Genomic DNA, 15,786 nt, shown 5'->3' on the forward strand with positions numbered 1-15,786 from the left:
TGCACCTGTAGCTCTGTGTGTGTTCCTTCAGCCTCTGCTAGCAGAGATAAGTCTGACAACATGAGCGCTTGCAGTGATCCCCCAAAGAGTCTCTGAACACAAGCAGGACTTCGTTGCATTGCTGTCTGAGTGACAATTGTGCTTACTGATAAAATGCAATCTCTTTTATCACCTTTATAACCTGGGGTTAAGGATGTCAAGGTACTGGCAGCTCAGAGAGTTGTCCTAGCTGTTCTGATAGCTGAGATGTGATTAAAAGATTTTAAGAAGTGATAGAATAACATGGAGATTTTCTATGAAACATCTCTGGTGTAGTTCAAAAAATAAAACACCAATCCATTTTGTTCAGAAAATGTAGTGTTGTCCCATTGGAACATGGCCATTTCCAGCCAAAGCAGACAATAAATTTCCTAAGTAAAGAATTTATGTCTCACTCAGAGTTTCAGCATGTTTGAGTTTTCCTCGCTGTGGCTACACGGTGTGCAGTAGTGCCACTCTGTATTGTAGGTGATATCTAGTTAGGCCAGGTAGAGGCTGAAGTTATCCTGAAAAATACTAAAAACTACCAAGGTCATGGGATTTCACTCAGGATACTTCATGAGGTAACTTACTACTTACTGTGTAGTAAGTTCAAGGTACTCAAAGTATTTGGCCTGCATGTTTAAATGATATATACCCTGTCATTTAAGACAATAAAGTTTTGATTATATGATTGCATTTCGCCAATGTTACACAGGATGGGAGGGAGCAGAAACAACCTGGTCCTTGGAGTTCCTTAGAAAATGCAAATTTAATTAAGTAGAATGTACATCTACCGCAGGTGTTTTACTCACAAGGGATTGCATACCACCTAATCTTGCAACTGGTTTCTGAACTTTCTCAGTCTTGTTTTTGAGATGGGAAGACCAAAACTACAAATTTTCCAGTTGCATGGGGCTTTTTGCTTTGTTAACAAGTCCTTTTCTAATAATTCCTTTCACTCAGTTCTCTTTTTGTACAACACTGACATAATTCTAAAAAAGTGTCAGCTCAGTCTGTTGTGATTCCAGGGTTTCGCTCTTGGTTATGAGAGTCACAAAGGCCATAATTTTATATGTTTATATGAATTTCAGATTATTTTTTTCACACATGCATCATTTTACCTGCATCTATGTTAAAAATCACTAACTATATTAATGCCTACTACCCAGCCTCATAGAGGCCTTCTGTCATCCTTTACAGCCAGCTTCAGGTAACTTGTCATCATTCACAGGCTGTTGTCTCACTGTTCATTTGCTTTTCCAGGTCATTTGGAATATGTTCAATGGTACAGGTCCCAGCACAAATTCCTTTAGGAAACCAGTAGTGGCCTCTCCAGTGTGAAATTGAAACTGGTTTTGTTTCCTGGATTTTTAGGTGCTTTTCTAGCCACGTGAGAATCTTTCTCTCTTTTTCTATTGTTGCTTAGTTTCTTGACCTGCATGGTCATGTGTTATGAGAAGTAAACTTTTGCTCTATGCGGATCCTGTTATCTGTTATTCAAGTACTGGAGTGGAGTAATCAAAAATGTTCTAGGGAATGTTGCATAGCCAGACAAAATTTTGTACTGAAATTGTACACGTCTTGAGAACTACAGAGAAAAATTTTAGTAATAAGGAAATATCCAGGGAATTTCTTTGTGCAGTAGACACTACAAGCTGCTAGGCTGCAAACTGTTGAGACGTCCAGAGTAATATGTCCATACACTTGTGTCGCAGGAAATGATGGTGATATTTCTACTTGAGCTGAATGCTCTTTAATGTGATTTACACCTGCAAAGCAGTAGCACCTATTTACTATTTGTTCAGATGTATTTTTTATTTGGACTGCAAAGAGTGTGACCCACCTAAAATCTTAATTCACCCTGGGTTTGGTGGCTTTTCTTAATACAGACTTTTCAGTCTTTTCTGTCAAGCAGATTGCAATTAAGCTTGGAGCTTTGTGTGGTTATTTTCCTTGTCATACTGCTGCTGCATTTTATTGTCAGAAATATCAGAGAATGCTGATATTTTTCATTTTTCCTTCACGAAGTATACTGAGAAAGGTACATAACTTCTAACATCCTTGTTTTGCAGATGAAGAAATAATGGTAGAAGCTTCATTTGCTTCTGTTTTCGTTAAAGGACACTGATTATATGGAGCTGCTTATAAAAGAATGTTTTTGTTACTGTGTAGGATATCAGAAAATTGTAGGCATGGCCACTCTGATATTCACTTAGCTGTTCAGTTTGCTCTTTGGTCAGGGCTCTGGCTCACAAATTAATAATAAATTAACTTTCCTTTGTCTTTCTTCAAAATTGTTCCTCAGTACCCAACATTGCCTCCCCACATGCTTGTGTTGTAGACCACAGTGTACAGAAATACAGCATGCTTCAAGCATTTTGGGCACTTTAAGTTTTGTGGTCAGGACCTTGCTAAGTGGCATGTTAGAGAGAACTGTGTACTCTTTGATCTCTTACCAGCCAAGAAAACTTGTTCTCAACATCAGTCATTTTCATCATCTTAATCATACACTGAAGGGAGTATATTTTATTTTTAGATGTACTGTCTATTTATGTTGCCATACTTTTAAGTTTCTACCAATTGCTTGAGCTGGTCTCAGTGGCAGTGAATGACAGAAGGAAAGATAGAGGAATGAGAAGAGTAATTGATCTATATTTATTAGACCTGCAAAATACCATTAATATTGATATAGAATATGTATAGTCCTTTTTTAAAATCACAGCTGAAGATTTATGCTTTATTTAGTTTATCTTCTTCCTTCTGAGGGTTAAAAATTAGATATCAATGTTTAAATGAGTATACTGTTATGAAACTGATATTTAATAAAATGATACAAAAAATTTGTGGTTTTGATTAACTTAAAGAGCAAGCCTTTCTTTAAAAAGCAGGTCAGATTGTACCTTTTATTTTCTTTAACTTGTGAATTTGCACAATGTGGGTGTGGACTATCCTCAACTGTTTTTACAAGTAACAATTATGTGGTACTTGGACTATTTGCTTAGCAAAGTAAAAAGCAAAGGATTGAAGTGAATCATAGGAAATATTTGCAAAGAAGTTTACAGATCTGAATTTTCCAGCCTTCCTACCATGTTGCAGTGGCTTTTTGCTGTTGCCGGTGCTAATTTTGATTTTGATTGCATTAGGAAAACTTTTTTCTATTATTTGCTCTTGATTGAATATTAAATATTTTAGAGATTATCAGTGAAACTGTTGAAAACATCAAAAGACTTAAACAGATAAACAAAGTGGATTTATAGCCTCCACACAGGAAGATGAGAGCTTCTGATAGGCATCTAAAGCTGTAAAATGCAGTAAAACTGGATCAACCCTTCTTTTCTTCTATTACCATATAGCATTACAGGCATGAAAGGATGATGAAGTTGTTTTGGTTTGCAGCAGTAGAAGAAGAATTTAAAAGGTTTTGAGTTGTACAGAAAATAAATGGATTTTCAGACATTTTTGTGGTTTTCATGGTAGTCAGATAAATTCGTAATTTTTAAATTTTAGATAAGTTTCTGGTAGGTAACTAGGATTGTATGAGCCAAGAAACAGATGATTGATTCTCAAGCATACATTGATCAGAAGGGTAGAAATGTGAAAACATTTTGCTTCCTATTTTCCACCTCCAGAAATCATTGCCCAGTTGGATAGATGAACTAATGAATTAAGCAGAAGGCTGCTGTTAAGTGTATGCAAAAATATGTAGGAAGACAGTTCTTTTTTCTGGAAGAGCTACCCTGCTAACATAAATGATGTTTTACATCAGGAGTACACATGGGATACTGAATGAGCTCAGAGTGCTTTTATGAAAGGTGCGGAGGAATAAAACAGGGCTAAGCACATTGCAGCATTTTTTATGATCTTCCCTATGCTTAGGAAGTGAAGTGAAAAACAGATTGCTGGGCCAAGTAAGAAGTTTTGGTTAATCTTTTCTGTTTTATGTTGAATTTTCTGTTAGTAACCACATCTTGGGACACACTTCAGTATGGCAAAACCTGTCATCTTGTAACTTTTCTGCAAATTGTAGGGACTTTTCTAAAGTCTAAAATGGTATGAATAAAGCGGGAAATAATGTAGGTGTCAGATTCTGATTTCAATGTGAATCCACAATTTCAATTACTGTCCTCTTGATTTATGTACTGGTGTAAGTGAAAAAACAGCCCTAAGGAAATAACTGACCTGTCTGCCCAAACTGATCTGTGCATTGGAAGTCATTGCTAGTACAAATTAATATTTTCATTGCTTTATTCTACACCTCCTTTAAAGAATAGCACTCTAAGTAAACTAGAGGATGTGCTAAAAATTACTTATGGTGTTCATGGATTTGTGAAATCATAGTTAAACCTGAATCTGAGTCATATATACATAGGGAGAAGGGCAACCAAGGTGCAGGAAGACTTCAAGTGCAGGACTTGGGATGAGTGGCTGAGGTCACTTGGTTTACTCAGCTTGGAGAGGGCTGGGGGTGACCTCAGGGCAGCCTGCAGCTTCCTCAAGGGGGAAAGCAGAGGAGCTGGTGCTGATTCCCTGTCTCTGTGGCTGCTGACAGGGCCCGAGCAGATGGAATGAAACTGCATCAGGAGAAGCTCACACTGGGCATTATTGAAAGGCTCTTCACCGAAACAGGCTGCCCAGGGAGTGTCACAGCTGCATGCCTGTCAGAGCTCATGGAGCATCTGCCCAGCTATCTTGGTCATATGGTTTAGTTTGGGGTAGTCCTTTGAGGAGAAGAGAGTTGGAGTCTATGACCCACATGAGTCCTTTACTACTTGAGATATGCTATGGTGCTATGATTCTCTACTTAGTTTTTGTGGAAATTTTGACCCTTTCAGTTGGGTAGATGAACTAATGAATTAAGCAGAAGGCTGCTGTAAGTGTATGCAAAAATATGTAGGAAGACAGTTTTTCATTCTGGAAGAGCTACCCTCCTAACATAAATGATGTTTTAAATCAGGAATACACATGGGATACTGAATGAGCTCAGTTGTATGTACATTCATACCTTCATACATCCCTGCATACAGGGATTAATATAATAAAAGTTGTATAAATGTACTTCAATATAGTGCTTTCTTTTGTTAATTTTTTATTTGCCTCTTCTGAACAGAAAGTAATTTAGTAACACATCTTGTGTAAGACCACACCAAAAATCTGTCCAGTTCATTGTCCTGAGAGTAGCAGTTGTGTAGCACAAGGTACATGAGGGCAAGCACATAAATACACCTCTCTTGTGTGGCCCCCATGGCCTGCTCTTAATCTTTAGGCTGTGATTTTGGATATAATAATTCTTGAGGGATTTTTCTCCCACTTTGTGAATGCATTATTATTCAATCTGCATTAACTTTTGGCACCTGCAGCATTCCATGTAAAGAAATTCCACACCTGAGTTTGGTTTGTAATTAGGAAATATATACTACCATTTATTTTCAATACATGACATCTTAATTTATTCAATGCTCTTATTGGGAAAGGCTTGTTGTTCCTTACTCAGGTTCCCCTGGCCATGCGATTTCTTAGACCTCTGTCCTTTTTCTCGTCAGCTGTCCACTTTTGAGGATAAAGAGTCCTATTTACTTAGTCATTCTTCGCATGGAAATTGCTCCATAGCTTTAGTCTTCCTTGTCTCAGGTCTTTGTATCTTGCATGGCTTTTCTGTGTCTGTTTCATAACATGGGAACCAAAACTGCACAGTACACCATGTGAGGCACAAGAAGGATCTCAGTAGTGGCATAGTGTCCTGTTTGTTGCCAATTTTAGTGTTGGGATTGCTTTTCTGGGCAGCCTCTGGACCATCCTTGTTCATTAAAACTTAGCAAACACTTCCCTGAATAGCAGTAGCTAGTTCAGAGCACATGCTGTTGTGTATGTGGAGTGTTGGCTTTTCCCTGCCATCTTCATTACTTTCCCTTTTGTTGTACTTATATTAGTGCATTAGCAAGACTTAATGCACTGAAAGATAATTCAGTTTTCCTAAAAAGTCCAGGATATTCTCTGGTCAACAGTAAGGATATTACTTATGTACTTATCCAACAGTAAATTTTCCAACATTCTGCCTGAAGAGTATGCTATGGAATATTCAAATTATCAAAATGGCAATTATTTCTGCAAAAGTAGCCTACGTTTTGACTGATGCTGTCTGAGCATCTTGTGTATATTTTTCAGGGTTAATGACATTGGCCTTTGAAAAAATTGAGTTTCTTGAAGTCGCAGATTAGCTGTTGAAAATTACATAGGATTTTTCATCCTAATTTGAAATATGTATGTGTATAGAAACAATGTATGATAACAAAAGTAAAAGAACTAAGCTGAAGTTTCTGTAAAGGGCGAAGGGCCAGACTTCTAAAGTATTTACTTTTGTGGGTAGTGAGAGTTGGCCACCTCAACTCCTTTAAAAATCTGATCCTGAAACCATTTTTAAGACTGTCAATACAAAGGATTTCTGGAACTATGCTATAAACTCCAAAATCATCTGTCAAGGGCAATGTCTTCTGAGAGACCTAGCTTTTACTATAGAGATATAAAAGCTATTTGAATACTAATTGGTGACCTAGAACTCCAACCAAAACTCTAAAATCATTAGAAAAATTCATTTTAGCATTAAATATTTGAAAATAAATACCTGAATGAAAGGTCACTGCTTTCTTAACTAATACAAGTTTTATCATTTCCCAAGATGCTACTTAAAAAAGAAATATAGCTGCTGGTGAGGGTCCAAAGCTGAGCTTCAGGAAACAGTGGCTTTTATTTTTTAATAATAAAAATCATTGGGAAGGCTGTGGGACTTTCTTTCAAGGTAAAAACAAAGGCTTATTTCATTAGCCACTGATACACTGATCCAATGGTAAAAAAGTAAAATGTTTATCCTCTACACAAGCAAAAGCATCACATTTTTTAATGTATAAATCCGTAAGGAGAGTATGCAGACCTATGAAGGCTGGCTTGGTTACAGAGCTTAATAAAAGGCATCTGTCCTTTGACTGCTGAATAGTCCACAGGGCTGTTGTTCCTGTCAACCATAATAGAAAAAAATAAATAAAACCTCCCCCACAATATAGAACAAAAGCAGAATAAAACCTGCTTAGATGCTATGGGACTGAACATTTTGTCTTGAAAAGGAAACAAAACCAATATGACTTTTTCAGTCTGCGAAATCAGAAAAGGGATCCTTGTAAAAGAAGAGAAGGAGGAAGATGGGTAAATGCAGCAGGAGGAATATCTGAGTTTGAGCTGCAAGTCACAGGATGGGAAGAAAATCATTAATATCACGCAAAATTTTTATTTATAATACTTCTCAGACTGGTGCTTATGTAATGTAATAAACTGACAGTCCTGTAAGTATCCTTGTAGAGAGCATTTGAACCAACATCAGTCTGTGTTCCATGACCAATATGTCTGATGAAAGTTGACTTGTACAGTCTGGAAAGCAATGCACTTCCCTGAATAATAGACAGTATATTTCTTTGCCACAAAACAAGTGCTTGCAGCAGGTGAATTAACGTGACTGACAGAGTTCTGTTTATAACAGCTCAACATGAGGGAATTTATCCATTTTTCTTTAAAAAAGTTTGCTGAAAGACAGTATTTCACCAAATAACTTGAACTTCATTCTCTGGTAAAATAATTTTTTTCATTTAGGAGTATAGTTTTATTACCTGGACCAAATCAGAGTGTTTAAAAACTATTTTATCTACTTGAATCTTATTTTGAGTCTCATATATGGCATTCTAAGGATATTTTGCAAAGTATATCTAAAAATACAATCTTTCATACCATTTATTTGAAGTGTTTTAAATAGTTTATCTTGTGTAATGTTGTAGTTCCACATATACTGTAAGCAGCTCAGCAAGCAGAAGCATATTCTTCATGCTAAACTTTAAAATCAGAAATGCAGCTTCACATAATTTTATCTTTAGACCAAGCTTCGAAATTGTAGTTTTTAGACATAAGGTTTAAAAAGCATGATTCTGTTTTTTGACCTGCTGAATGTTTTTCATTATGCTTAAGAAACTAAAAGGCAAAGAGGAGTAGTCGAGGAGTAGCAAAGCAAATGACAGAACAACACATAATGATGTTGAAAAGTAAGCAGAATTAATCTTTAAGCTGTTTCATATTTCCTATGGAGATCACATGGCTGTGTGAGGATTTATCTTCCAGAAGAGATTCTGCTGGGATTACTTGTGAGGTTTTCCTTGTTTTCATAGGAGTTTGAGGTTTATTTTCTATTTTAGATCAGCTTCAGTGCTTCTTGATCTAAGATGAGCTGAGTCCTCCTCAGTCTGTGTATGCATACTCCAAAAAGTCACCCCTTTTATATCCTTATTCCTCATCCTATATCCTTACAATCTGGGAACATTATACAAGTCTGATGCAGACGGAGAACTTGGGTATGCACAAATCTGTTTATTAAAGAAAATAAAGTGTAAAGTCCAGCAAGAAAATAGAAACTCTGCAAGTCCTTCATAAAAAATGGAGAAATTGTGTCTAGCATTTCCTTTCCCAAATTTCTGTTCTTCTTTCCATTAGATGTGTATTTGCCCCACTGTATTCTGCAGAATTTACTCCTTTTAGAAATACCTCGTTCTGCTTCCTATTGGCTCTTACCTGATCATTGTATATCTCATGGATTCTCATCCAAAAAGTTGCCTTCTGGTAGTCATTGGTATACTGTTATCAGCTGATACAGTTAATATAAAACTTCTAGATGTTATGTCTTGAATGCCTACTTTATTTATGAAGGCTGACATGGAAGTTGGTTTGGATGCTCCTGGGCTGTCTGTCTGACTGGCTTCCTCCCCTTTGGTTTCAATAGCAAAGTGGTCTCCTAATCATCCCTGGCTAATGCATTTTAATTATTTTTCCTGAGCTCCCTCCTATAAGGAGCTTCAGGTTCCCTTTTGAGAGGGAATGTGTGCATAGTTGACGTTTCAGTTTTCAATAGTATCAGAATATGGGGCCACATCATACACAGCTCCTCCAGAGACAGTATGAAGATATGCCAAAGAAGAAGCTTGCTGACCAGATGTGGATTTTTGTGAACAGCCAGCTCAGCCCAAAGGGACAGCTCTCTGTTGTGGTCAGAACCTAGGACTTGTTCCCTGAAGTGACCTAAGGGAATTAGCAGTAGTAGCACTGACTTCAGGAGATCTTTCGATCCTATCTTCCTACCTGGAAAAAGATACAGGCACTTTTATGACCAAATTTAGCAGTTCCAATTTTGAGTGTTCTTAATACAGGTATATGAGATACACATATAGTACCTGTGTACAAAATGAATCCAGTTATCTGGACTCAGCTGTGACATTTCATTTACCATTCCAATGGTAAGTTTTTAAAATGCTATGTGAGTCATAGCACAGATCTTTGCATATATACAACAAATTCTTTATCCAGTAGGGAAAAATAAATGGGTGATACTGCTTTCTTTTCCAACAGAGTTCTAAAAATTACCTCATGAATATGCAGTGTTCCTAATTTAGTTTATTGTTTGATTAAGGTCTTGGCATTGATAAGAGGACACCTTTACCACAGAGCAATTCTTCTCCTTGGGATGATTCGCTTTTCAACATATCCATACATGCAGCAATAAGACATGGAAAATGGAAGTTACTAACTGGATATCCAGGTAACAAAATACCTTTTTTTTGTACTGTGTATCCTACTCCCACCCACCACAAACAGTTTAATTTTGTTCCATATGTTTAGTAATTCTCCTAACTTCTTAGGTTTTTGACCACATGCAAAGATCTAGAATGAGCGCTTCTAAAATACAAATGAAGTGTTTTTTTCATTTTCCAAATATTTTGTCTGCAAGTTACTTAAACCTTAGGGAAAAAACTGTTATAGAATATCTCAAGTTGAAAGGGATCCATAAGGATCATAGCATCCAAGAAGAAGGGCCACTGAATTAATTAATTGATATGAAATAAAGACACATGGAATTCTGGATCTCAGTGGTGCAGTGGTTTTTTGCATAAATGAGACTCCTATTTAGGTAGCCCTGCACTAGAGAGACTCTGGTGCAGAGCTAGAGTTAAGGTCTGCAGCAGCTGTCACTGCACAGGGGCTTGTCAAGAGACCTAGTAAATTAATCAATTGTAGCAAAACTGTGTCTCCACGCTGCTGCTGTGTATCTCAGAAGTGACCCTTGGTCTGTTCCTGTTCCTGTAGGCTGCAGTCATTGGTTCCCTCCACCGTCCTTGTACAATGAGTCACAGATTCAGTCGTCTGATCCATCAACAAAGAGACTTTGGCTGTTTGATATTGTTCATGACCCTGAAGAGAAAAATGACGTGTCTGAAAAATACCCTCATGTAGTGGAAAAACTGCTCTCACGGCTTCAGCATTATCACAAACGTTCAGTGCCTGTGTTCTACCCTGATGAGGATCCTGCCTGTGATCCAGCAGCAACTGGGGTTTGGGGTCCTTGGGCATAGTACACACAGCTTTGCACCCTGCAAAAAACCTCTGTAGCAGAGTCTGATTTATGGACTCAGAGTCCTAGTGACATATTTTGTACTCTCTTTAATGAGCTGTTGCTAACTGTGCATTTATTCTTTGAATAATTCAGTATTTCTTATTCTTGATCTGTTGGGAATCTTATTTCAATCTTTTCCCACTCTCTCATTCCCAACAATTATATGTGAAATGTTTGGGTTTTTTTTAATATTCTTTGTCTGGAATATACTTCTAGTGTAGAAGATAAACATTGCCTCCTTCCTTGAAAGAAATTGAAAGGAATTTAATTCCTTGTAAGGAATCATGGCAGCAGGGACATCCAAAATCAGTCAGTCTTGTGGAGTATACTGAATACTTCATGTTTGTCCAGAAGACAAATTCTACTGAAAGTTATTATAAATCTGTACTGGCATAAAATTTTTTGCTTTTTGTGTGTATTTCCATCCAGAAAAGGGAAGCGTAAAAAAAGAAAACCTCATAAATACAACAAAATTTCTATTTCTTGTTCCTTCTAATGTATCAAACCAGAGTAGAGAGTGATGATCAACTGGAGTGCAGGGCTGTCAGGTAGAAGGATCTTGACAGGCTGAAAAAATGGGTGAATAAAGATTTCATGAATTTCAAGAGTTGCATAGTCCTCCAGTTGGGGTGGAACAACTGCATTCAGGAGTTCATGCTTGGCCATGACCAGATGGAAAGCATTTTCATGGGGAAAACATCTAGGCATTCTTCTGGACAATAATTAGGACAAGAGTTGCCATTTTCTCTCTAGGTGAAGAAAAGCAACTCATTGTTGTTCCATATAAGGGAACGTAGCTGGCAGCTAGGGGTTGTCTTAATTCTCTTCTATCAGTGTTAGAGCACAGCATCACATTTTGAGCTTCCCTATACAGGAAAAGTATTGGCCAGTTGGAGTTAGTTCAGTGGAGAGCTATGAATATGAGCATGGGGAGGGATGAAGCAATGGGTTAGTTTATGGTGGTGAGAAAAAGGGAAGTTGCTATCTTCAGCTACCTCATGTGAGAGGATAGAGAAGAGGAAGCAGGACTTTTCTCAGAGGTGCACAAAGATGAAAAGCACAGAGGGAACATGTGGAGTTCCAGTGCAATATAAGGAAAGGAAAAAAAATCACACCCTGAGTTTAATTAAATATGGGAAATGTGGCAACCCTGATCCTGGGGATCTTCAGTCTTGGGTTGGAGAAGATTCTGAACAATTCTGTCCCTGAAGCTGGATCAAATTTGAAGTTGACCTGGTTTGGCAGAGGTGGTGAGGAGCAACCAGTGACCTCCCAAAGGCCCCTCTCTGCAAGAATTGCTCAACAATTCTGTGATGAACAAAACCTTACTTTTATTATCTGCCTGGTAAGTGCCCCATCTTTATTACCACAGTGGAGTCTGTTTTCATCCTGAAGTGGGCTCTGAGCCATGAAGAAACCAAGCCAAGCAACATTTCTCAGTTAGTCATCAAATTGATGCAAGATAACCTGCCAGCTCTCTATTAGTGTCTCGGACCCTGAGTTCTGGTACTGTTTCTCAGTGTCCTTGGCTGAGTTCTCAGGATGCAGAGCTCAATCTGTCATCATCTCCAGAAAGCAGGAATCTAATTGCCTTTTTCCTGGCTCCTGGACCAGCTCATATAAATTGCACTAAAATTTTGCAAAACTTCCCAGTTTTCTCTTGGGAGACTTATGGTAATTGTTGGCAAACAGATTAATGAAGAGAAGGGCTTGACAAAATCTGTGCATTAAAAAAAAAGAAAAAGATAAAGTCTGAAAAAAAGATGAAACAAGAAAACTGAAAACGCATATGCTTTCTAATACAGCTGATTCACCACTACACTGTCTTAAATCTAGTCTTGAGTGCTTGTCTTTTCTACCTTTGATGTTTTTTCTATGAGTGGAAGTGAAGTTAAAGTTCTCCAGAAACCTGTTCAGCTTTTTATCTTTTTCCCAAAGAGCGTTATGTTTTTCTAGCTCCTTTATCACTTCTGCTCCTTTAGATCAGTATTTTTTTTCCTATTCTGTTTAATTCACTATCTTCAGCCTTGAAGACAAAGAGAAATGTAGATTCAGAAAAAGTAATTATCATATAATAGACAATGTGTTTTCTCTGTGGTTTAATTGGATACATTCCTATGGAATCCTGTTTCAGACAGTTTCAATTTCCTTCTCCATTCATCCGTCAGTGGCTGAAAGCAAATGGTTGCAGCAGGATATGACTAGGCAAGCTCTTCAGATTGTTCCTCACCTTTTAAACAGTTGCTCAGTGCCTCAAAGACTAGTTTCTCTTCCATTAGGTTGCACCAACCTTTCCACTGGGGCCCTTGGGCATAGTGCCCATTCTTACAAATACTTTCTAAGCTGTTGGTATTCACACAGACATGCGTTTCCATAGGTTATCTAGACACTGGGAGAATCATCTGATTGTTACCTACCTCCAGGTAATTTATATTTTCATTGGTAAAACTTACCTACTGTGACAAAAGCTCGTACTATACTACAGTTAGCAACTTTCATATGAACTAATATATTTAAAATATTAAATTAAAAACATTATACGTTCTGTAGAAGCAGTTTCCAAACTAGTACCTGATCATATCTCCTTCCATTTCATGAAACACATTTAGGCTTTTCTTTCTGTCATGTGGCTCTTCACTCAGTTCCTGCTCAGGTTTTAGCTAACACATAGACCTAATACAAAGCTAATACACATAGCTAATACAAAGACCTGATATTGTTGGGACCAGTGCTCTGAGATCCGAGAGAGCGACACGTAGGAAGCCTACAGGAGGGGCTCAGGTCATTATGAAGACATTACTTGTCTGCTACAGATATAATCCTTCCTACTGATTGTCAGTTCCTTCAGAATCCACTAACTTACGGGAATCATGTAGACCAAATGTCAAAGCTGGAAGTCGCAAACATGACGGCTTGCCCAAAAACACCTCTGAAGCATATCCAGCATCAGCCGATCTGCTGAGGTTTTCATGCTTCCTGATGGGATAATGGGAGGCTTGTACTGTGACAAAGGAGAAAGGATGAGCACTCTCATCAGCAGCTCTGCGAGTATTTTGCTTATATCTTTTAAGTTATGACTTAGACAACTTGTGAGTTAAAAACCTCATGAATTAAGGAATGAATTAGTGAATTCCCATGATAGTCTCGTTTATCTGAAGGAGGTTGAGCCTTTGTTTGATGTGTGTGTTTCTTTCCTTTACTAATGAGCTCATAAGCTCATAATTTACAGACCATGTTGTCCTGTAAATTAGAGAGATCCAATCGGACTATGACAATCTTGGCTTCAGAGTACAGCAGCATCTCACTTTTGAGCTTTTGAAGATTTCTTTATGATAACTGAGGCTTAGGTTCTGTTATTTGCTGACCACATCAAGGGAGGGAAAATGTAAGCAACAAAACCTTTTTATAAGCTATGGGATCACATTGACAAAGCTTGGATCTTCCTTCAGTAGCTCCAAAAAACCTTTACTGCAGTTCCCTTTTCTAGCGGTTGCAGTCAGTTTATTTTATACTGATACAATTATTTATGTTAGTTTATAACTGACCTGTTTGGCACAACTGCAAGTTCCATATTCTAATTGTAGCATACAGTTAGTAACATGGTTTCAAGTATGGGATTCTGAAAGAGTGAAGTGTTAAATTACCTTTTGTGACCTTTGGATTTGCTATTTTTGTATGTGTCATAATGATATGTATTGTCCTTCAAATGTCTTTTTGAGATAAATCATCCAAAGAGCAGAAGTTCCATTAGTTCTTATTCATCCAGAATGTTTTGGTACAATTTATTTGTGCAATCAAATGCAAATGGAGACATTGACAGCCATTCCCCAGTAAGTAAGGCAAATAGATCCAAACTATTTATGTTATCCTCACTCTTTTTTCATAGTGCATATTTATTTAGTGTCTTGTGTACAAATGCAGTTAGAAAGCTAACTGTTCTCAGTCAATATCACATATAACATTTGCATTTACAGTAGGTGTTACAAGATGTGGTTGTGCAATAACAAGGGACTGGGCTTGGGGGCGGGGGAAATTTCTGGCTGACATTCTTGTCTGTCCTTCAGCATTCACCAGCTGTATTACATGAGGAAAGATAGAAGTGGAAACTTCTGTTAATGATATTTTAATTGGGATTGTTATGCTGATAGCTAGTTTCGTGGAAAAGAAAAAAAAATCACCTAAATTGTAAAAGCTCAATAATTAATGTCCTTGACTCCCATAAATTTCAACTTCTTGGTTGAAGTTACAAAAGATCAAAAAAATTCTGATTTTAGTTTCAGAGGTAAGCGGAGCTTTTATGTGTTCTTTTTTCTCTATGTCCTGCAATCTGCATTTTAATGTCTTGCTGATATTCTAATTTATATATTTCATTTACTAGGAAGTGACTGTGACATATCATTGTCTCAAACAGGTATTCAATTCACCCTCTGTTTCCTCTTGTTATGTTTTAAAATTCAAAGATTCATTCTTTTCTCAGCTACAGTAGACATAATTTTTTTAAATTGTCTAATTATTTTCCATGGGTGGTCCTTCATAAAACATTTGAATTGAACTGTGTTAGGGAAAAAAAACATCTGGCTGACACATTTAGATTGGCATCTGCAAAGAGTTGTATACTGTTATGTTGTTTTAAATTGGAAAATAGAGAATTCTTTATATGTTTTGTGGTTACTTGAGTAACATTCAAAAATGCAAGTATTTTGAACTCTAAATAAAACTTCATTTCATCCCTTTCCAATTTAGAATTCATTCTTAATCTAGCAAACATCTGAGCATTATGAATTTGAAAGTCTTAATCTTTATGCTTTAGAAATTATTTAAGCTTCAGAAAAGTAACCAAGTTTAGGAAGAATGCTGACACTGGCTACTCATTTTGCACTGCTTACTTGTAAAAAAAGATGTACACAGTCAAAGAGTGGATGATCTTATAAACAAAACAGAAGATCTGGATCTTTTCTTGAGTCAAAGGCCATATATTCAACCTGGAAATAATTTGTCCAACTTTTCTAAGGTTGATAAATGGGTCTTGGATAAAGATCTGAGTTTAATCCTCTTCAGAATCTCTGAATTGAAGAACCCATGAAGAGCCCAGAGTTTAAGCACTTGTGGTCTGTGTGGATTTGAAACTCCACTACCAGTCCTTGTTGGCCTCTCATCATACTTTCTGACAAAGTTGGTTTAATGGTAGAAAGACAACTAGCAATATACCCAAAACTGTTCCATGCTTTCCTTAACAGTTAATGAGCACGAAGTTACACAGAGAATCCTGTTAAACTTGTGCCACCCTATTG

At 37.2% G+C, this 15,786-nt stretch overlaps 1 protein-coding gene across 1 annotated transcript in view; it reads left to right on the forward strand.

Moving 5' to 3' along the window:
• ARSB (arylsulfatase B) overlaps positions 1–15,233 on the forward strand; it is a 63,840-nt gene extending 48,607 nt beyond the window's left edge. The window contains exons 6-7 of the mRNA XM_031062182.1: positions 9,515–9,643; positions 10,189–15,233. Coding sequence (XP_030918042.1) covers positions 9,515–9,643; positions 10,189–10,454 — 395 coding nt within the window. The 3' untranslated portion in view covers positions 10,455–15,233. The remainder of the gene's footprint in view (positions 1–9,514; positions 9,644–10,188) is intronic.
• Positions 15,234–15,786: the final 553 nt, after the last annotated feature.

This window comes from Geospiza fortis, unplaced genomic scaffold (genome assembly GCF_000277835.1).
Source record: "Geospiza fortis unplaced genomic scaffold, GeoFor_1.0 scaffold201, whole genome shotgun sequence".
Taxonomy (NCBI): Eukaryota; Metazoa; Chordata; class Aves; order Passeriformes; family Thraupidae; genus Geospiza; species Geospiza fortis.